Raw genomic sequence first — 20,821 nt, 5'->3', positions numbered from 1 at the left:
CTCTCTCCCCGTCCCTGGGAAGCCACGCTCCCTAACCCCTTACCCCCTGTCCCTCTCTCCCGCCCCTGCGAAGCCACGCTTCCTAACCCCTTACCCCCTGTCCCTCTCTCCCTGTCCCTGCGAAGCCACGCTTCCTAACACCTTACCCCCTGTCCCTCTCTCCCCGTCCCTGGGAAGCCACGCTCCCTAACCCCTTAACCCCTGTCCCTCTCTCCCCATCCCTGGGAAGCCACGCTCCCTAACCCCTTACCCCCTGTCCCCCTCTCCCTGTCCCTGGGAAGCCACGCTCCCTAACCCCTTACCTCCTGTCCCTCTCTCCCTGTCCCTGGGAAGCCACGCTCCCTAACCCCTTACCTCCTGTCCCTCTCTCCCCGTCCCTGGAAGCCACGCTCCCTAACCCCTTACCCCCTGTCCCTCTCTCCCCGTCCCTGGGAAGCCACGCTCCCTAACCCCTTACCCCCTGTCCCTCTCTCCCCGCCCCTGGGAAGCCACGCTCCCTAACCCCTTACCCCTGTCCCTCTCTCCCTGTCCCTGGGAAGCCACGCTCCCTAACCCCTTACCCCCTGTCCCTCTCTCCCCGTCCCTGGGAAGCCACGCTCCCTAACCCCTTACCCCCTGTCCCTCTCTCCCTGTCCCTGGGAAGCCACGCTCCCTAACCCCTTACCCCCTGTCCCTCTCTCCCCTGTCCCTGGGAAGCCACGCTCCCTAACCCCTTACCTCCTGTCCCTCTCTCCCCGTCCCTGGGAAGCCACGCTCCCTAACCCCTTACCCCCTGTCCCTCTCTCCCCATCCCTGGAAGCCACGCTCCCTAACCCCTTACCCCCTGTCCCCCTCTCCCGTCCCTGGGAAGCCACGCTCCCTAACCCCTTACCCCCTGTCCCTCTCTCCCTGTCCCTGGGAAGCCACGCTCCCTAACCCCTTACCCCCTGTCCCTCTCTCCCTGTCCCTGGGAAGCCACGCTCCCTAACCCCTTACCCCCTGTCCCTCTCTCCCCGTCCCTGGGAAGCCACGCTCCCTAACCCCTTACCCCCTGTCCCTCTCTCCCCGTCCCTGGGAAGCCACGCTCCCTAACCCCTTACCCCCTGTCCCTCTCTCCCCGCCCCTGGGAAGCCACGCTCCCTAACCCCTTACCCCCTGTCCCTCTCTCCCCGTCCCTGGAAGCCACGCTCCCTAACCCCTTACCCCCTGTCCCTCTCTCCCCGTCCCTGGGAAGCCACGCTCCCTAACCCCTTACCCCCTGTCCCTCTCTCCCCGTCCCTGGAAGCCACGCTCCCTAACCCCTTACCCCCTGTCCCTCTCTCCCCGTCCCTGGAAGCCACGCTCCCTAACCCCTTACCCCCTGTCCCTCTCTCCCCGTCCCTGGGAAGCCACGCTCCCTAACCCCTTACCCCCTGTCCCTCTCTCCCCGTCCCTGGGAAGCCACGCTTCCTAACCCCTTACCCCCTGTCCCTCTCTCCCCGTCCCTGGGAGGCCACGCTCCCTAACCCCTTACCCCCTGTCCCTCTCTCCCCGTCCCTGGGAAGCCACGCTCCCTAACCCCTTACCCCCTGTCCCTCTCTCCCCGTCCCTGGGAAGCCACGCTCCCTAACCCCTTACTCCCTGTCCCTCTCTCCCCGTCCCTGGGAAGCCACGCTCCCTAACCCCTTACCCCCTGTCCCTCTCTCCCCGTCCCTGGGAAGCCACGCTCCCTAACCCCTTACCCCCTGTCCCTCTCTCCCCGTCCCTGCGAAGCCACGCTTCCTAACCCCTTACCCCCTGTCCCTCTCTCCCCATCCCTGGGAAGCCACGCTCCCTAACCCCTTACCCCCTGTCCCTCTCTCCCTGTCCCTGGGAAGCCACGCTCCCTAACCCCTTACCCCCTGTCCCTCTCCCCGTCCCTGGGAAGCCACGCTCCCTAACCCCTTACCCCCTGTCCCTCTCTCCGTCCCTGGGAAGCCACGCTCCCTAACCCCTTACCCCCTGTCCCTCTCTCCCTGTCCCTGGGAAGCCACGCTCCCTAACCCCTTACCCCCTGTCCCTCTCTCCCCGCCCCTGGGAAGCCACGCTCCCTAACCCCTTACCCCCTGTCCCTCTCTCCGTCCCTGGGAAGCCACGCTCCCTAACCCCTTACCCCCTGTCCCTCTCTCCCTGTCCCTGGGAGCCACGCTCCCTAACCCCTTACCCCCTGTCCCTCTCTCCCCGCCCCTGGGAAGCCACGCTCCCTAACCCCTTACCCCCTGTCCCTCTCTCCCTGTCCCTGGGAAGCCACGCTCCCTAACCCCTTACCCCCTGTCCCTCTCCCCGTCCCTGGGAAGCCACGCTCCCTAACCCCTTACCCCCTGTCCCTCTCTCCGTCCCTGGGAAGCCACGCTCCCTAACCCCTTACCCCCTGTCCCTCTCTCCCTGTCCCTGGGAAGCCACGCTCCCTAACCCCTTACCCCCTGTCCCTCTCTCCCCGTCCCTGGGAAGCCACGCTCCCTAACCCCTTACCCCCTGTCCCTCTCTCCCCGTCCCTGGGAAGCCACGCTCCCTAACCCCTTACCCCCTGTCCCTCTCCCTGTCCCTGGGAAGCCACGCTCCCTAACCCCTTACCCCCTGTCCCTCTCTCCCTGTCCCTGGGAAGCCACGCTCCCTAACCCCTTACCCCCTGTCCCTCTCTCCCCGCCCCTGGGAAGCCACGCTCCCTAACCCCTTACCCCCTGTCCCTCTCTCCCCGTCCCTGGGAAGCCACGCTCCCTAACCCCTTACCCCCTGTCCCTCTCTCCCCATCCCTGGGAGGCCACGCTCCCTAACCCCTTACCCCCTGTCCCTCTCTCCCCATCCCTGGGAAGCCACGCTCCCTAACCCCTTACCCCCTGTCCCTCTCTCCCCATCCCTGGGAGGCCACGCTCCCTAACCCCTTACCTCCTGTCCCTCTCTCCCCGTCCCTGCGAAGCCACGCTCCCTAACCCCTTACCCCCTGTCCCTCTCTCCCCGTCCCTGGGAAGCCACGCTCCCTAACCCCTTACCCCCTGTCCCTCTCTCCCCGTCCCTGGGAAGCCACGCTCCCTAACCCCTTACCCCCTGTCCCTCTCTCCCCGTCCCTGGGAAGCCACGCTCCCTAACACCTTACCCCCTGTCCCTCTCTCCCCGTCCCTGGGAAGCCACGCTCCCTAACCCCTTACCCCCTGTCCCTCTCTCCCGCCCCTGGGAAGCCACGCTCCCTAACCCCTTCCCCCTGTCCCTCTCTCCCCGTCCCTGGGAAGCCACGCTCCCTAACCCCTTACCCCCTGTCCCTCTCTCCCGCCCCTGGGAAGCCACGCTCCCTAACCCCTTACCCCCTGTCCCTCTCTCCCTGTCCCTGCGAAGCCACGCTCCCTAACCCCTTACCCCCTGTCCCTCTCTCCCTGTCCCTGGGAAGCCACGCTTCCTTACCCCTTACCCCCTGTCCCTCTCTCCCCGCCCCTGGGAAGCCACGCTCCCTAACCCCTTACCCCCTGTCCCTCTCTCCCCGTCCCTGGGAAGCCACGCTCCCTAACCCCTTACCCCCTGTCCCTCTCTCCCCATCCCTGGGAAGCCACGCTCCCTAACCCCTTACCCCCTGTCCCTCTCTCCCCGCCCCTGGGAAGCCACGCTCCCTAACCCCTTACCCCCTGTCCCTCTCTCCCCATCCCTGGGAAGCCACGCTCCCTAACCCCTTACCCCCTGTCCCTCTCTCCCCGTCCCAGGGAAGCCACACTCCCTAACCCCTTACCCCCTGTCCCTCTCTCCCCGTCCCTGGGAAGCCACGCTCCCTAACCCCTTACCCCCTGTCCCTCTCTCCCCGCCCCTGGGAAGCCACGCTCCCTAACCCCTTACCCCCTGTCCCTCTCTCCCCGCCCCTGGGAAGCCACGCTCCCTAACCCCTTACCCCCTGTCCCTCTCTCCCTGTCCCTGGGAAGCCACGCTCCCTAACCCCTTACCCCCTGTCCCTCTCTCCCCGTCCCTGGGAAGCCACGCTCCCTAACCCCTTACCCCCTGTCCCTCTCTCCCCGCCCCTGGGAAGCCACGCTCCCTAACCCCTTACCCCCTGTCCCTCTCTCCCCGTCCCTGGGAAGCCACGCTCCCTAACCCCTTACCCCCTGTCCCTCTCTCCCCGTCCCTGGGAAGCCACGCTCCCTAACCCCTTACCTCCTGTCCCCTCTCTCCCCGCCCCTGGGAAGCCACGCTCCCTAACCCCTTACCCCCTGTCCCTCTCTCCCCGTCCCTGGGAAGCCACGCTCCCTAACCCCTTACCTCCTGTCCCTCTCTCCCCGCCCCTGGGAAGCCACGCTCCCTAACCCCTTACCCCCTGTCCCTCTCTCCCCGTCCCTGGGAAGCCACGCTTCCTAACCCCTTACCCCCTGTCCCTCTCCCCGTCCCTGGGAAGCCACGCTCCCTAACCCCTTACCCCCTGTCCATCTCTCCCTGTCGCTGGGAAGCCACGCTCCCTAACCCCTTACCCCCTGTCCCTCTCTCCCCGTCCCTGGGAAGCCACGCTTCCTAACCCCTTACCCCCTGTCCCTCTCTCCCCGTCCCTGGGAAGCCACGCTCCCTAACCCCTTACCCCCTGTCCCTCTCTCCCCGTCCCTGGGAAGCCACGCTCCCTAACCCCCTTACCCCCTGTCCCTCTCTCCCCATCCCTGGGAGGCCACGCTCCCTAACCCCTTACCCCCTGTCCCTCTCTCCCCATCCCTGGGAAGCCACGCTCCCTAACCCCTTACCCCCTGTCCCTCTCTCCCCATCCCTGGGAGGCCACGCTCCCTAACCCCTTACCTCCTGTCCCTCTCTCCCCGTCCCCTGCGAAGCCACGCTCCCTAACCCCTTACCCCCTGTCCCTCTCTCCCCGTCCCTGGGAAGCCACGCTCCCTAACCCCTTACCCCCTGTCCCTCTCTCCCCGTCCCTGGGAAGCCACGCTCCCTAACCCCTTACCCCCTGTCCCTCTCTCCCCGTCCCTGGGAAGCCACGCTCCCTAACACCTTACCCCCTGTCCCTCTCTCCCCGTCCCTGGGAAGCCACGCTCCCTAACCCCTTACCCCCTGTCCCTCTCTCCCGCCCCTGGGAAGCCACGCTCCCTAACCCCTTCCCCCTGTCCCTCTCTCCCCGTCCCTGGGAAGCCACGCTCCCTAACCCCTTACCCCCTGTCCCTCTCTCCCGCCCCTGGGAAGCCACGCTCCCTAACCCCTTACCCCCTGTCCCTCTCTCCCTGTCCCTGCGAAGCCACGCTCCCTAACCCCCTTACCCCCTGTCCCTCTCTCCCTGTCCCTGGGAAGCCACGCTTCCTTACCCCTTACCCCCTGTCCCTCTCTCCCCGCCCCTGGGAAGCCATGCTCCCTAACCCCTTACCCCTGTCCCTCTCTCCCCGTCCCTGGGAAGCCACGCTCCCTAACCCCTTACCCCCTGTCCCTCTCTCCCCATCCCTGGGAAGCCACGCTCCCTAACCCCTTACCCCCTGTCCCTCTCTCCCGCCCTGGGAAGCCACGCTCCCTAACCCCACGCTCCTAACCCCTTACCCCCTGTCCCTCTCTCCCCGCCCCTGGGAAGCCACGCTCCCTAACCCCTTACCCCCTGTCCCTCTCTCCCCATCCCTGGGAAGCCCACGCTCCCTAACCCCTTACCCCCTGTCCCTCTCTCCCCGTCCCAGGGAAGCCACACTCCCTAACCCCTTACCCCCCTGTCCCTCTCTCCCCGTCCCTGGGAAGCCACGCTCCCTAACCCCTTACCCCCTGTCCCTCTCTCCCCGCCCTGGAAGCCACGCTCCCTAACCCCTTACCCCTGTCCCTCTCTCCCTGTCCCTGGAAGCCACGCTCCCTAACCCCTTACCCCCTGTCCCTCTCTCCCCGTCCCTGGGAAGCCACGCTCCCTAACCCCTTACCTCCTGTCCCTCTCTCCCCGTCCCTGGGAAGCCACGCTCCCTAACCCCTTACCCCCTGTCCCTCTCTCCCCGTCCCTGGGAAGCCACGCTCCCTAACCCCTTACCTCCTGTCCCTCTCTCCGCCCTGGGAAGCACGCTCCCTAACCCCTTACCCCCTGTCCCTCTCTCCCCGTCCCTGGAAGCCACGCTTCCTAACCCCTTACCCCCTGTCCCTCTCCCCGTCCCTGGGAAGCCACGCTCCCTAACCCCTTACCCCCTGTCCATCTCTCCCTGTCGCTGGGAAGCCACGCTCCCTAACCCCTTACCCCCTGTCCCTCTCTCCCCGTCCCTGGGAAGCCACGCTCCCTAACCCCTTACCCCCTGTCCCTCTCTCCCCGTCCCTGGGAAGCCACGCTCCCTAACCCCTTACCCCCTGTCCCTCTCTCCCGTCCCTGGGAAGCCACGCTCCCTAACCCCTTACCCCCTGTCCCTCTCTCCCCGTCCCTGGGAAGCCACGCTCCCTAACACCTTACCCCTTGTCCCTCTCTCCCCGCCCCTGGGAAGCCACGCTCCCTAACCCCTTACCCCCTGTCCCTCTCTCCCCGTCCCTGGGAAGCCACGCTCCCTAACCCCTTACCCCCTGTCCCTCTCTCCCCGCCCTGGGAAGCCACGCTCCCTAACCCTTACCCCCTGTCCCTCTCTCCCCGTCCCTGGGAAGCCACGCTCCCTAACCCCTTACCCCCTGTCCCTCTCTCCCTGTCCCTGCGAAGCCACGCTCCCTAACCCCTTACCCCCTGTCCCTGTCCCTGGGAAGCCACGCTCCCTAACCCCTTACCCCCTGTCCTGTCCCTGGGAAGCCACGCTCCCTAACCCCTTACCCCCTGTCCCTGTCCCTGGGAAGCCACGCTTCCTAACCCCTTACCCCCTGTCCCTCTCCCCGTCCCTGGGAAGCCACGCTCCCTAACCCCTTACCCCCTGTCCATCTCTCCCTGTCGCTGGAAGCCACGCTCCCTAACCCCTTACCCCCTGTCCCTCTCTCCCCGTCCCTGGAAGCCACGCTCCCTAACCCCTTACACCCCTGTCCCTCTCTCCCCGTCCCTGGGAAGCCACGCTCCCTAACCCCTTACCCCCTGTCCCTCTCTCCCCGTCCCTGGGAAGCCACGCTCCCTAACCCCTTACCCCCTGTCCCTCTCTCCTGTCCCTGGGAAGCCACGCTCCCTAACCCCTTACCCCCTGTCCCTCTCTCCCCGTCCCTGGGAAGCCACGCTCCCTAACCCCTTACCCCCTGTCCCTCTCTCCCGTCCCTGGGAAGCCACGCTTCCTAACCCCTTACCCCCTGTCCCTCTCTCCCCGTCCCTGGGAAGCCACGCTCCCTAACCCCTTACCCCCTGTCCCTCTCTCCCCGCCCTGGGAAGCCACGCTCCCTAACCCCTTACCCCTCTGTCCCTCTCTCCCCGTCCCTGGGAAGCCACGCTCCCTAACCCCTTACCCCCTGTCCTCCTCTCCCTGTACCTGGGAAGCCACGCTCCCTAACCCCTTACCCCCTGTCCCTCTCTCCCCGTCCCTGCGAAGCCACGCTCCCTAACCCCTTACCCCCTGTCCCTCTCTCCCCGTCCCTGGGAAGCCACGCTCCCTAACCCCTTACCCCCTGTCCCTCTCTCCCCATCCCTGGGAAGCCACGCTCCTAACCCCTTACCTCCTGTCCCCCTCTCCCTGTCCCTGGGAAGCCACGCTCCCTAACCCCTTACCCCCTGTCCCTCTCCCCGTCCCTGGGAAGCCACGCTCCCTAACCCCTTACCCCCTGTCCCTCTCTCCCGCCCCTGGAAGCCACGCTCCCTAACCCCTTACCCCCTGTCCCTGTCCCTGGGAAGCCACGCTCCCTAACCCTTACCCCTGTCCCTCTCTCCCCGTCCCTGGGAAGCCACGCTCCCTAACCCCTTACCCCCCTGTCCCTCTCTCCCCGTCCCTGGGAAGCCACGCTCCCTAACCCCTTACCCCCTGTCCCTCTCTCCCTGTCCCTGGGAAGCCACGCTCCCTAACCCCTTACCCCCTGTCCCTCTCTCCCCGTCCCTGGGAAGCCACGCTCCCTAACCCCTTACCCCCTGTCCCTCTCTCCCCGTCCCTGCGAAGCCACGCTCCCTAACCCCTTACCCCCTGTCCCTCTCTCCCGTCCCTGGGAAGCCACGCTCCTAACCCCTTACCCCTGTCCCTCTCTCCCCGCCCTGGGAAGCCACGCTCCCTAACCCCTTACCCCCTGTCCCTCTCTCCCTGTCCCTGGGAAGCCACGCTCCTAACCCCTTACCCCCTGTCCCTCTCTCCCCGTCCCTGGGAAGCCACGCTCCCTAACCCCTTACCCCCTGTCCCTGTCCCTGGGAAGCCACGCTCCTAACCCCTTACCCCCTGTCCCTCTCCCCGTCCCTGGGAAGCCACGCTCCCTAACCCCTTACCCCCTGTCCCTCTCTCCCTGTCCCTGGGAAGCCACGCTCCTAACCCCTTACCCCCTGTCCCTCTCTCCCCGTCCCTGGGAAGCACGCTCCCTAACCCCTTACCCCCTGTCCCTCTCTCCCTGTCCCTGGGAAGCACGCTCCCTAACCCTTACCCCCTGTCCCTCTCTCCCCGTCCCTGGGAAGCCACGCTCCCTAACCCCTTACCCCTGTCCCTCTCTCCCTGTCCCTGCGAAGCCACGCTCCCTAACCCCTTACCCCTGTCCCTCTCTCCCGTCCCTGGGAAGCCACGCTTCCTAACCCCTTACCCCTGTCCCTCTCTCCCCGTCCCTGCGAAGCCACGCTCCCTAACCCCTTACCCCCTGTCCCTCTCTCCCCGTCCCTGGGAAGCCACGCTCCCTAACCCTTACCCCCTGTCCCTCTCTCCCGTCCCTGGAAGCCACGCTCCCTAACCCCCTTACCCCCTGTCCCTCTCTCCCCGTCCCTGGGAAGCACGCTCCCTAACCCCTTACCCCCTGTCCCTCTCCCCGTCCCTGGAAGCCACGCTCCCTAACCCCTTACCCCCTGTCCCTCTCTCCCCGTCCCTGGGAAGCCACGCTCCTAACCCCTTACCCCCTGTCCCTGTCCCTGGGAAGCCACGCTCCTAACCCCTTACCCCCTGTCCCTCTCTCCCCGTCCCTGGAAGCCACGCTCCCTAACCCCTTACCCCCTGTCCCTCTCTCCCTGTCCCTGGGAAGCCACGCTCCTAACCCTTACCCCCTGTCCCTCTCTCCCCGTCCCTGGGAAGCCACGCTCCTAACCCTTACCCCCTGTCCTCTCTCCCCGTCCCTGGGAAGCCACGCTCCCTAACCCCTTACCCCCTGTCCCTCTCTCCCCGTCCCTGGGAAGCCACGCTCCCTAACCCCTTACCCCTGTCCCTCTCTCCCTGTCCCTGGGAAGCCACGCTCCCTAACCCCTTACCCCCTGTCCCTCTCTCCCCGTCCCTGGAAGCCACGCTCCCTAACCCCTTACCCCCTGTCCCTCTCTCCCTGTCCCTGCGAAGCCACGCTCCCTAACCCCTTACCCCCTGTCCCTCTCTCCCTGTCCCTGGGAAGCCACGCTTCCTAACCCCTTACCCCCTGTCCCTCTCTCCCCGTCCCTGCGAAGCCACGCTCCCTAACCCCTTACCCCCTGTCCCTCTCTCCCCGTCCCTGGGAAGCCACGCTCCCTAACCCCTTACCCCCTGTCCCTCTCTCCCCGTCCCTGGAAGCACGCTCCCTAACCCCTTACCCCCTGTCCCTCTCTCCCCGTCCCTGGGAAGCCACGCTCCCTAACCCCTTACCCCCTGTCCCTCTCCCCGTCCCTGGGAAGCCACGCTCCCTAACCCCTTACCCCCTGTCCCTCTCTCCCCGTCCCTGGGAAGCCACGCTCCCTAACCCCTTACCCCCTGTCCCTCTCTCCCTGTCCCTGGGAAGCCACGCTCCCTAACCCCTTACCCCCTGTCCCTCTCTCCCTGTCCCTGGGAAGCCACGCTCCCTAACCCCTTACCCCCTGTCCCTCTCTCCCCGTCCCTGGGAAGCCACGCTCCCTAACCCCTTACCCCCTGTCCCTCTCTCCCATCCCTGGAAGCCACGCTCCCTAACCCTTACCTCCTGTCCCTCTCTCCCCGCCCCTGGGAAGCCACGCTCCTAACCCCTTACCCCTGTCCCTCTCTCCCCGCCCCTGGGAAGCCACGCTCCTAACCCCTTACCCCCTGTCCCTCTCTCCCGTCCTGGGAAGCCACGCTCCCTAACCCCTTACCCCCTGTCCCTCTCTCCCGTCCCTGCGAAGCCACGCTCCCTAACCCCTTACCCCCTGTCCCTCTCCCCGTCCCTGGGAAGCCACGCTCCCTAACCCCTTACCCCTGTCCCTCTCTCCCCGTCCCTGGGAAGCCACGCTCCCTAACCCCTTACCCCCTGTCCCTCTCTCCCCGTCCCTGGGAAGCCACGCTCCCTAACCCCTTACCCCCTGTCCCTCTCTCCCCGTCCCTGGGAAGCCACGCTCCCTAACCCCTTACCCCCTGTCCTCTCTCCCCGCCCCTGGGAAGCCACGCTCCCTAACCCCTTACCCTCCTGTCCCTCTCTCCCCGTCCCTGGGAAGCACGCTCCCTAACCCCTTACCCCCTGTCCCTCTCTCCCCGCCCTGGGAAGCCACGCTCCCTAACCCCTTACCCCCTGTCCCTCTCTCCCGCCCCTGGGAAGCCACGCTCCTAACCCCTTACCCCCTGTCCCTCTCTCCCCGTCCCTGCGAAGCCACGCTCCCTAACCCTTACCCCCTGTCCCTCTCTCCCTGTCCCTGGGAAGCCACGCTCCCTAACCCCTTACCCCCTGTCCCTCTCTCCCCGCCCCTGGAAGCCAAGCTCCCTAACCCCTTACCCCCTGTCCCTCTCTCCCTGTCCCTGCGAAGCCACGCTCCCTAACCCCTTACCCCCTGTCCCCTCTCCCCGTCCCTGGGAAGCCACGCTCCCTAACCCCTTACCCCCTGTCCCTCTCTCCCCGTCCCTGGGAAGCCACGCTCCCTAACCCCTTACCCCCTGTCCCTCTCTCCCCGTCCCTGGGAAGCCACGCTCCCTAACCCCTTACCCCCTGTCCCTCTCTCCCCGTCCCTGGGAAGCCACGCTCCCTAACCCCTTACCCCTGTCCCTCTCTCCCCGTCCCTGGGAAGCCACGCTCCCTAACCCCTTACCCCCCTGTCCCTCTCTCCCCGTCCCTGGGAAGCACGCTCCCTAACCCCTTACCCCCTGTCCCTCTCTCCCCGTCCCTGGGAAGCCACGCTCCCTAACCCCTTACCCCCTGTCCCTCTCTCCCCGTCCCTGGGAAGCCACGCTCCCTAACCCCTTACCCCCTGTCCCTCTCTCCCCGCCCCTGGAAGCCACGCTCCCTAACCCCTTACCCCCTGTCCCTCTCTCCCTGTCCCTGGAAGCCACGCTCCCTAACCCCTTACCCCCTGTCCCTCTCTCCCCGTCCCTGGGAAGCCACGCTCCCTAACCCCTTACCCCCTGTCCCTCTCTCCCGCCCCTGGGAAGCCACGCTCCCTAACCCCTTACCCCCTGTCCCTCTCTCCCTGTCCCTGGGAAGCCACGCTCCCTAACCCCTTACCCCCTGTCCCTCTCTCCCCGTCCCTGGGAAGCCACGCTCCCTAACCCCTTACCCCCTGTCCCTCTCTCCCCGTCCCTGGGAAGCCACGCTCCCTAACCCCTTACCCCCTGTCCCTCTCTCCCCGCCCCTGGAAGCCACGCTCCCTAACCCCTTACCCCCTGTCCCTCTCTCCCGTCCTGGAAGCCACGCTCCCTAACCCTTACCCCTGTCCCTCTCTCCCCGCCCCTGGGAAGCCACGCTCCCTAACCCCTTACCCCCTGTCCCTCTCTCCCCGTCCCTGGGAAGCCACGCTCCCTAACCCCTTACCCCCTGTCCCTCTCTCCCCGTCCCTGCGAAGCAGACACGCTCCCTAACCCCTTACCCCCTGTCCCTCTCTCCCCGTCCCTGGGAAGCCACGCTCCCTAACCCCTTACCCCCTGTCCCTCTCTCCCCGTCCCTGGGAAGCCACGCTCCCTAACCCCTTACCCCCTGTCCCTCTCTCCCTGTCCCTGGGAAGCCACGCTCCCTAACCCCTTACCCCCTGTCCCTCTCTCCCCATCCCTGGGAAGCCACGCTCCCTAACCCTTACCCCCTGTCCCTCTCCCCGTCCCTGGGAAGCCACGCTCCCTAACCCCTTACCCCCTGTCCCTCTCTCCCCATCCCTGGAAGCCACGCTCCCTAACCCCTTACCCCCTGTCCCTCTCCCGTCCCTGGAAGCCACGCTCCCTAACCCCTTACCCCCTGTCCCCCTGTCCCTGGGAAGCCACGCTCCCTAACCCCTTACCCCTGTCCCTCTCTCCCCGTCCCTGGGAAGCCACGCTCCCTAACACCTTACCCCCTGTCCCCCTGTCCCTGGGAAGCCACGCTCCCTAACCCCTTACCCCCTGTCCCTCTCTCCCCATCCCTGGGAAGCCACGCTCCCTAACACCTTACCCCCTGTCCCTCTCTCCCGCCCCTGGGAAGCCACGCTCCCTAACCCCTTACCTCCTGTCCCTCTCTCCCTGTCCCTGGGAAGCCACGCTCCCTAACCCCTTACCCCCTGTCCCTCTCTCCCTGTCCCTGGAAGCCACGCTCCCTAACCCCTTACCTCCTGTCCCTCTCTCCCTGTCCCTGGGAAGCCACGCTCCCTAACCCCTTACCCCCTGTCCCTCTCTCCCTGTCCCTGGGAAGCCACGCTCCCTAACCCCTTACCCCCTGTCCCTCTCTCCCCGTCCCTGCGAAGCCACGCTCCCTAACCCCTTACCCCCTGTCCCTCTCTCCCCGTCCTGGGAAGCCACGCTCCCTAACCCCTTACCCCCTGTCCCTCTCTCCCCGCCCCTGGGAAGCCACGCTCCCTAACCCCTTACCCCCTGTCCCTCTCTCCCCGTCCCTGGGAAGCCACGCTCCCTAACCCCTTACCCCCTGTCCCTCTCTCCCCGCCCCTGGGAAGCCACGCTCCCTAACCCCTTACCCCCTGTCCCTCTCTCCCCGCCCCTGGGAAGCCACGCTCCCTAACCCCTTACCCCCTGTCCCTCTCTCCCCGCCCCTGGGAAGCCACGCTCCCTAACCCCTTACCCCCTGTCCCTCTCTCCCCATCCCTGGGAAGCCACGCTCCCTAACCCCTTACCCCCTGTCCCTCTCTCCCCATCCCTGGAAGCCACGCTCCCTAACCCCTTACCCCCTGTCCCTCTCTCCCCGCCCCTGGGAAGCCACGCTCCCTAACCCCTTACCCCCTGTCCCTCTCTCCCCATCCCTGGGAAGCCACGCTCCCTAACCCCTTACCCCCTGTCCCTCTCTCCCCATCCCTGGAAGCCACGCTCCCTAACCCCTTACCCCTGTCCCTCTCTCCCCGCCCCTGGGAAGCCACGCTCCCTAACCCCTTACCCCCTGTCCCTCTCTCCCCGCCCCTGGGAAGCCACGCTCCCTAACCCCTTACCCCCTGTCCCTCTCTCCCCATCCCTGGGAAGCCACGCTCCTAACCCCTTACCCCCTGTCCCTCTCTCCCCGTCCCTGGGAAGCCACGCTCCCTAACCCCTTACCCCCTGTCCCTCTCTCCCCGTCCCTGCGAAGCCACGCTCCCTAACCCCTTACCCCCTGTCCCTCTCTCCCTGTCCCTGGAAGCCACGCTCCCTAACCCCTTACCCCCTGTCCCTCTCTCCCTGTCCCTGGGAAGCCACGCTCCCTAACCCCTTACCCCCTGTCCCTCTCTCCCTGTCCCTGCGAAGCCACGCTCCCTAACCCCTTACCCCCTGTCCCTCTCTCCCCGCCCCTGGGAAGCCAAGCTCCCTAACCCCTTACCCCTGTCCCTCTCTTCCCGTCCCTGGGAAGCCACGCTCCCTAACCCCTTACCCCCTGTCCCTCTCTCCCCGTCCCTGGAAGCCACGCTCCCTAACCCCTTACCCCCTGTCCCTCTCTCCCCGTCCCTGGGAAGCCACGCTCCCTAACCCCTTACCCCCTGTCCCTCTCTCCCCGTCCCTGGGAAGCCACGCTCCTAACCCCTTACCCCCTGTCCCTCTCTCCCCGTCCTGGGAAGCCACGCTCCCTAACCCCTTACCCCCTGTCCCTCTCTCCCTGTCCCTGGGAAGCCACGCTCCCTAACCCCTTACCCCCTGTCCCTCTCTCCCCGTCCTGGGAAGCCACGCTCCCTAACCCCTTACCCCCTGTCCCTCTCTCCCCGCCCCTGGGAAGCCACGCTCCCTAACCCCTTACCCCCTGTCCCTCTCTCCCTGTCCCTGGGAAGCCACGCTCCCTAACCCCTTACCCCTGTCCCTCTCTCCCCGTCCCTGGGAAGCCACGCTCCCTAACCCCTTACCCCCTGTCCCTCTCTCCCCGCCCCTGGGAAGCCACGCTCCCTAACCCCTTACCCCCTGTCCCTCTCCCCGTCCCTGGGAAGCCACGCTCCCTAACCCCTTACCCCCTGTCCCTCTCTCCCCGCCCCTGGGAAGCCACGCTCCTAACCCCTTACCCCCTGTCCCTCTCTCCCCGCCCCTGGAAGCCACGCTCCCTAACCCCTTACCCCCTGTCCCTCTCCCCGTCCCTGGGAAGCCACGCTCCCTAACCCCTTACCCCCTGTCCCTCTCTCCCCGTCCCTGGGAAGCCACGCTCCCTAACCCCTTACCCCCTGTCCCTCTCTCCCCGTCCCTGCGAAGCCACGCTCCCTAACCCCTTACCCCCTGTCCCTCTCTCCCCGTCCCTGGGAAGCCACGCTCCCTAACCCCTTACCCCCTGTCCCTCTCTCCCCGTCCCTGGAAGCCACGCTCCCTAACCCCTTACCCCCTGTCCCTCTCTCCCTGTCCCTGGGAAGCCACGCTCCCTAACCCCTTACCCCTGTCCCTCTCTCCCCATCCCTGGGAAGCCACGCTCCCCTAACCCCTTACCCCCTGTCCCTCTCCCCGTCCCTGGGAAGCCACGCTCCCTAACCCCTTACCCCCTGTCCCCCTGTCCCTGGGAAGCCACGCTCCCTAACCCCTTACCCCCTGTCCCTCTCTCCCCGTCCCTGGGAAGCCACGCTCCCTAACACCTTACCCCCTGTCCCCCTGTCCCTGGGAAGCCACGCTCCCTAACCCCTTACCCCCTGTCCCTCTCTCCCCATCCCTGGGAAGCCACGCTCCCTAACACCTTACCCCCTGTCCCTCTCTCCCGCCCCTGGGAAGCCACGCTCCCTAACCCTTACCTCCTGTCCCTCTCTCCCTGTCCCTGGGAAGCCACGCTCCCTAACCCCTTACCCCCTGTCCCTCTCTCCCTGTCCCTGGGAAGCCACGCTCCCTAACCCCTTACCTCCTGTCCCTCTCTCCCTGTCCCTGGGAAGCCACGCTCCCTAACCCCTTACCCCCTGTCCCTCTCTCCCTGTCCCTGGGAAGCCACGCTCCCTAACCCCTTACCCCCTGTCCCTCTCTCCCCGTCCTGCGAAGCCACGCTCCCTAACCCCTTACCCCCTGTCCCTCTCTCCCCGTCCCTGGGAAGCCACGCTCCTAACCCCTTACCCCCTGTCCCTCTCTCCCCGCCCCTGGGAAGCCACGCTCCCTAACCCCTTACCCCCTGTCCCTCTCTCCCCGTCCCTGGGAAGCCACGCTCCCTAACCCCTTACCCCCTGTCCCTCTCTCCCCGCCCCTGGGAAGCCACGCTCCCTAACCCCTTACCCCCTGTCCCTCTCTCCCCGCCCCTGGAAGCCACGCTCCCTAACCCCTTACCCCCTGTCCCTCTCTCCCCGCCCCTGGGAAGCCACGCTCCCTAACCCCTTACCCCCTGTCCCTCTCTCCCCATCCTGGGAAGCCACGCTCCCTAACCCCTTACCCCCTGTCCCTCTCTCCCCATCCCTGGGAAGCCACGCTCCCTAACCCTTACCCCCTGTCCCTCTCTCCCCGCCCCTGGGAAGCCACGCTCCCTAACCCCTTACCCCCTGTCCCTCTCTCCCATCCCTGGGAAGCCACGCTCCCTAACCCCTTACCCCCTGTCCCTCTCTCCCCGCCCCTGGGAAGCCACGCTCCCTAACCCCTTACCCCCTGTCCCTCTCTCCCCGCCCCTGGAAGCCACGCTCCCTAACCCCTTACCCCCTGTCCCTCTCTCCCCATCCCTGGGAAGCCACGCTCCCTAACCCCTTACCCCCTGTCCCTCTCTCCCCGTCCCTGGGAAGCCACGCTCCCTAACCCCTTACCCCCTGTCCCTCTCTCCCCGTCCCTGGGAAGCCACGCTCCCTAACCCCTTACCCCCTGTCCCTCTCTCCCCGCCCCTGGAAGCCACGCTCCCTAACCCCTTACCCCCTGTCCCCCTGTCCCTGGGAAGCCACGCTCCCTAACCCCCTTACCCCCTGTCCCTCTCTCCCCGCCCCTGGGAAGCCACGCTCCCTAACCCTTACCCCCTGTCCCTCTCTCCCCCATCCCTGGGAAGCCACGCTCCCTAACCCCTTACCCCCTGTCCCTCTCTCCCCATCCTGGAAGCCACGCTCCCTAACCCCTTACCCCCTGTCCCTCTCTCCCCGTCCCTGGGAAGCCACGCTTCCTAACACCTTACCCCCTGTCCCTCTCTCCCCATCCCTGGGAAGCCACGCTCCCTAACCCCTTACCCCCTGTCCCTCTCTCCCCATCCCTGGGAAGCCACGCTCCCTAACCCCTTACCCCCTGTCCCTCTCTCCCCGTCCCTGGGAAGCCACGCTCCCTAACCCCTTACCCCCTGTCCCTCTCTCCCCGTCCCTGGAAGCCACGCTCCCTAACCCCTTACCTCCTGTCCCTCTCTCCTGAGGCCCCCCTCTCCTGGTCCCAGGCCTCCCTCTCCTGGTCCCAGGCCCCCCTCTCCTGGTCCCAAGCCCCCCTCTCCTGGTCCCACGCCCCCCTCTCCTGGTCCCAGGCCCCCCTCTCCTGGTCCCAGGCCCCCCTCTCCTGGTCCCAAGCCCCCCTCTCCTGGTCCCACGCCCCCCTCTCCTGGTCCCAGGCCCCCCTCTCCTGGTCCCAGGCCCCCCTCTCCGGCCTCGCCCCCCCACTCACCGCCAGCCCCGAAGTTGAGAACATACTGAGAGAAGAGAGCGTCCAGTTCATCGTACTGAACGAGAGCGTCCTCAAACTGCTGCAACATCTCAAACACAAAGGCCAACTCCTCCTGTGCATGAGGGGGAAAGTGTGAGGGGGGAGAGGGGCAGGGGGGCGAGAGGAGCGGGGCAGGGGGAGAGAGGGGGAGGGGCAGGGGGAGAGAGGAGCGGGGCAGGGGGAGAGAGGGGGAGGGGCACGGGGAGAGAGGAGCGGGGGCAGGGGGGAGAGAGGGGAGGGGCACGGGGAGAGAGGAGCGGGGGCAGGGGGAGAGAGGAGCGGGGGCAGGGGGGAGAGAGGAGCGGGGGCAGGGGGAGAGAGGAGGGGGGCAGGGGGGAGAGAGGAGGGGGGGGCAGGGGGGAGAGAGGAGCGGGGGCAGGGGGAGAGAGGGGGAGGGGCAGGGGGAGAGAGGAGCGGGGGCAGGGGGAGAGAGGGGGAGGGGCACGGGGAGAGAGGAGCGGGGGCAGGCGGAGAGAGGAGCGGGGGCAGGGGGCAGAGAGGAGCGGGGGCAGGGGGGAGAGAGGAGCGGGGGCAGGGGGGAGAGAGGAGCGGGGGCAGGGGAAGAGAGGAGCGGGGGCAGGGGGAAGAGAGGAGATGGGGCAGGGGGGAGAGAGGAGGAGGGGCAGGGGGAGAGAGGAGCGGGGCAGGGGGGAGGGAGGAGCGGGGCAGGGGGGAGGGAGGAGCGGGGCAGGGGGTGAGAGAGGAGCGGGGGCAGGGGGGAGAGAGGAGCGGCGGCAGGGGGGAGAGAGGAGGGGGGCAGGGGGAGAGGAGGGGGGGCAGGGGGGAGAGAGGAGGGGGGGCAGGGGGGAGAGAGGAGCGGGGGCGGGGGGGAGAGAGGAGCGGGGGCGGGGGGAGAGAGGAGGGGGGGCAGGGGGGAGAGAGGGGGAAGAGAGGGGGAGGGGCAGGGGTAGAGAGGGGGAGGGGCAGGGGGAAGAGAGGGGGAGGGGCAGGGGGAAGAGAGGGGGAGGGGCAGGGGGAAGAGAGGGGGAGGGGCAGGGGTAGAGAGGGGGAGGGGCAGGGGTAGAGAGGGGGGAGGGGCAGGGGGAGAGAGGGGGAGGGCAGGGGGAGAGAGGGAGAGGGCAGGGGGCGAGAGGTGGAGGGGCAGGGGGAGAGAGGTGGAGGGGTAGGGGGAGAGAGGGGGAGGGGCAGGGGGAGAGAGGGGGAGAGAGGGGGAGGGGCAGGGGGAGAGAGGGGGAGGGGCAGGGGGAGAGAGGGGGAGGGGCAGGGGGAGAGAGGGGGAGGGGCAGGGGGAGAGAGGGGGAGGGGCAGGGGGAGAAAAGGGAGGGGCAGGGGGAGAAAGGGGAGGGGCAGGGGGGCGGCAGGGGGGGGGCAAGGGGGGGGGGCAGGGGGAGAAAAGGGAGGGGCAGGGAGACAAAGGGGAGGGGCGGGGGCAGAGAGAGGAGAGGGGCGGGGGGAGAGAGAGGAGAGGGGCAGGGGGAGAGAGAGGGAGAGGGGCAGGGGGAGAGACAGGAGGGGCAGGGGGAGGGGGAGAGAGAGGAGAGGGGCAGGGGGCGAGAGAGGAGAGGGGCAGGGGGAGAGAGAGGAGAGGGGCAGGGGGCGAGAGAGGAGAGGGGCAGGGGGCGAGAGAGGAGAGGGCAGGGGGCGAGAGAGGAGAGGGGCAGGGGGCGAGAGAGGAGAGGGGCAGGGGGCGAGAGAGGAGAGGGGCAGGGGCGAGAGAGGAGAGGGGCAGGGGGAGAGAGAGGAGAGGGGCAGGGGGAGAGAGAGGAGAGGGGCAGGGGGAGAGAGAGGAGAGGGGCAGGGGAGAGAGAGGAGAGGGGCAGGGGGAGAGAGAGGAGAGGGGCAGGGGGAGAGAGAGGAGAAGGGCAGGGGAAAGAGAGGAGAGGGGCAGGGGGAGAGAGAGGAGAGGGGCAGGGGGAGAGAGAGGAGAGGGGCAGGGGGAGAGAGAGGAGCAGGGGGAGAGACAGGGAGGGCGACGGGGAGAGACACGGGGAGGGGGGGAGAGACACGGGGAGGGAGGGAGGGCCGAGAGAGGGAGGGCCGAGAGAGGGAGGGCGACTGGCGCGGGAGGGCCGAGAGAGGGAGGGCGACTGGCGCGGGAGGGCGACTGGCGCGGGAGGGCCGAGAGAGGGAGGGCGACTGGCGCGGGGAGGGCCGAGAGAGGGAGGGCGACGGGGCGGGAGGGCCAAGAGAGGCAGGGCGACGGGCGCGGGAGGGCCGAGAGAGGGAGGGCGACTGGCGCGGGAGGGCCGAGAGAGGGAGGGCGAAGGGCGGGAGGGCCGAGAGAGGGAGGGCGACGGGGCGGGAGGGCCGAGAGAGGGAGGGCGACGGGGCAAGAGGGCCGAGAGAGGCAGGGCGACGGGGCGGGAGGGCCGAGAGAGGGAGGGCGGGAGGGCCGAGAGAGGGAGGGCGGGAGGGCCGAGAGAGGGAGGCGGGAGGGCCGAGAGAGGGAGGGCGGGAGGGCCGAGAGAGGGAGGGCGGGAGGGCCGAGAGAGGGAGGGCGGGAGGGCCGAGAGAGGGAGGGCGGGAGGGCCGAGAGAGGGAGGAAGGGAGGGCCGAGAGAGGGAGGGCGGGAGGGCGGAGAGAGGGAGGGCGGGAGGGCGGAGAGAGGGAGGGCGGAGAGAGAGAGGGCGGGAGGGCGGAGAGAGGGAGGGCGGGAGGGCGGAGAGAGGGAGGGGCGGGAGGGCGGAGAGAGGGAGGGCGGAGAGAGGGAGGGCGGAGAGAGGGAGGGCGGGAGGGCGGAGAGAGGGAGGGCGGAGAGAGGGAGGGCAGAGAGAGGGAGGGCGGAGAGAGGGAGGGCGACGGGGCGGGAGGGCCGAGAGAGGGAGGGCGGGAGGGCCGAGAGAGGGAGGGCGGGAGGGCCGAGAGAGGGAGGGCGGGAGGGCCGAGAGAGGGAGGGCGGGAGGGCCGAGAGAGGGAGGGCGGGAGGGCGGGAGGGCCGAGAGAGGGAGGGCGGGAGGGCGGGAGGGCCGAGAGAGGGAGGGCGGGAGGGCCGAGAGAGGGAGGGCGGGAGGGCCGAGAGAGGGAGGGCGGGAGGGCCGAGAGAGGGAGGGTGGGAGGGCGGAGAGAGGGAGGGCTGAGAGAGGGAGGGCTGAGAGAGGGAGGGCTGAGAGAGGGAGGGCTGAGAGAGGGAGGGCTGAGAGAGGGAGGGCGGAGAGAGGGAGGGCCAAGAGAGGGAGGGCGACAGGGCGGGAGGGCGACAGGGCGGGAGGGCCGAGAGAGGGAGGGCGACGGGGCGATGGGACGGGAGGGCCGAGAGTGGGAGGGCGACGGGGCGGGAGGGCCGAGAGAGGGAGGGCGACGGGGCGGGAGGGCCGAGAGAGGGAGTGCGACGGGGCGGGAGGGCAGAGAGAGGGAGGGTGGGAGGGCCGAGAGAGGGAGGGTGGGAGGGCCGAGAGAGGGAGGGTGGGAGGGCGAGAGAGGGAGGGTGGGAGGGCCGAGAGAGGGAGGGTGGGAGGGCCGAGAGAGGGAGGGTGGGAGGGCCAAGAGAGGGAGGGCGACGGGGCGGGAGGGCCGAGAGAGGGAGGGCGAGGGGGCGGGAGGGCCGAGAGAGGGGGGCGAGGGGGCGGGGGGGGGCGAGCGGGCGGGAGGGCCGAGAGAGGGAGGGCGAGGGGGCGGGAGGGCCGAGAGAGGGGGAGCGAGGGGGCGGGAAGGCCAAGAGAGGGGGGGCGACGGGGCGGGAGGGCCGAGAGAGGGAGGGCGACGGGGCGGGAGGGCCGAGAGAGGGAGGGCGACGGGCGCGGGAGGGCGCCGGGTGCGGGAGGGCGACACCCCTAAGCTCCGGGTGACACCCCATGGGTACCTGCACCATGAAGTAGTCACAGAAGCTCCAGCCCGGCTCGGTCCTCTTCTCCCGCAGCGTCCTCATGTCGTCCTCGAAGTGCCCCAGGTTGCGTGTGAAGGACGTGAGGAGCAGCGTGCGCAGTTTGGACAGGAAGAGAGACCACGACTCCTGGGAGCGGGACGTGTCCTTCAGGGGGTCCAAGAGCACCATG

The 20,821-nt window shown here is 68.2% G+C and overlaps 1 protein-coding gene across 1 annotated transcript in view; it reads right to left on the bottom strand.

Annotated features, from left to right (window-relative positions):
• TRAPPC10 (trafficking protein particle complex subunit 10) overlaps positions 1-20,815 on the bottom strand; it is a 62,742-nt gene extending 41,927 nt beyond the window's left edge. The window contains exons 1-2 of the mRNA XM_075581912.1: positions 20,629-20,815; positions 16,830-16,941 (exon numbers count right to left, since the gene is read on the bottom strand). Of these exons, the coding sequence (XP_075438027.1) occupies positions 16,830-16,941; positions 20,629-20,694 (178 nt within the window). The 5' untranslated portion in view covers positions 20,695-20,815. The remainder of the gene's footprint in view (positions 1-16,829; positions 16,942-20,628) is intronic.
• Between the last annotated feature and the right edge of the window lie 6 nt (positions 20,816-20,821).

The sequence above is a fragment of the Ascaphus truei genome, unplaced genomic scaffold (assembly GCF_040206685.1).
Source record: "Ascaphus truei isolate aAscTru1 unplaced genomic scaffold, aAscTru1.hap1 HAP1_SCAFFOLD_1697, whole genome shotgun sequence".
NCBI lineage: Eukaryota > Metazoa > Chordata > Amphibia > Anura > Ascaphidae > Ascaphus > Ascaphus truei.
Note: the sequence above shows the minus strand (reverse complement) of the source record. Positions and strands in the feature narration are given on the sequence as shown.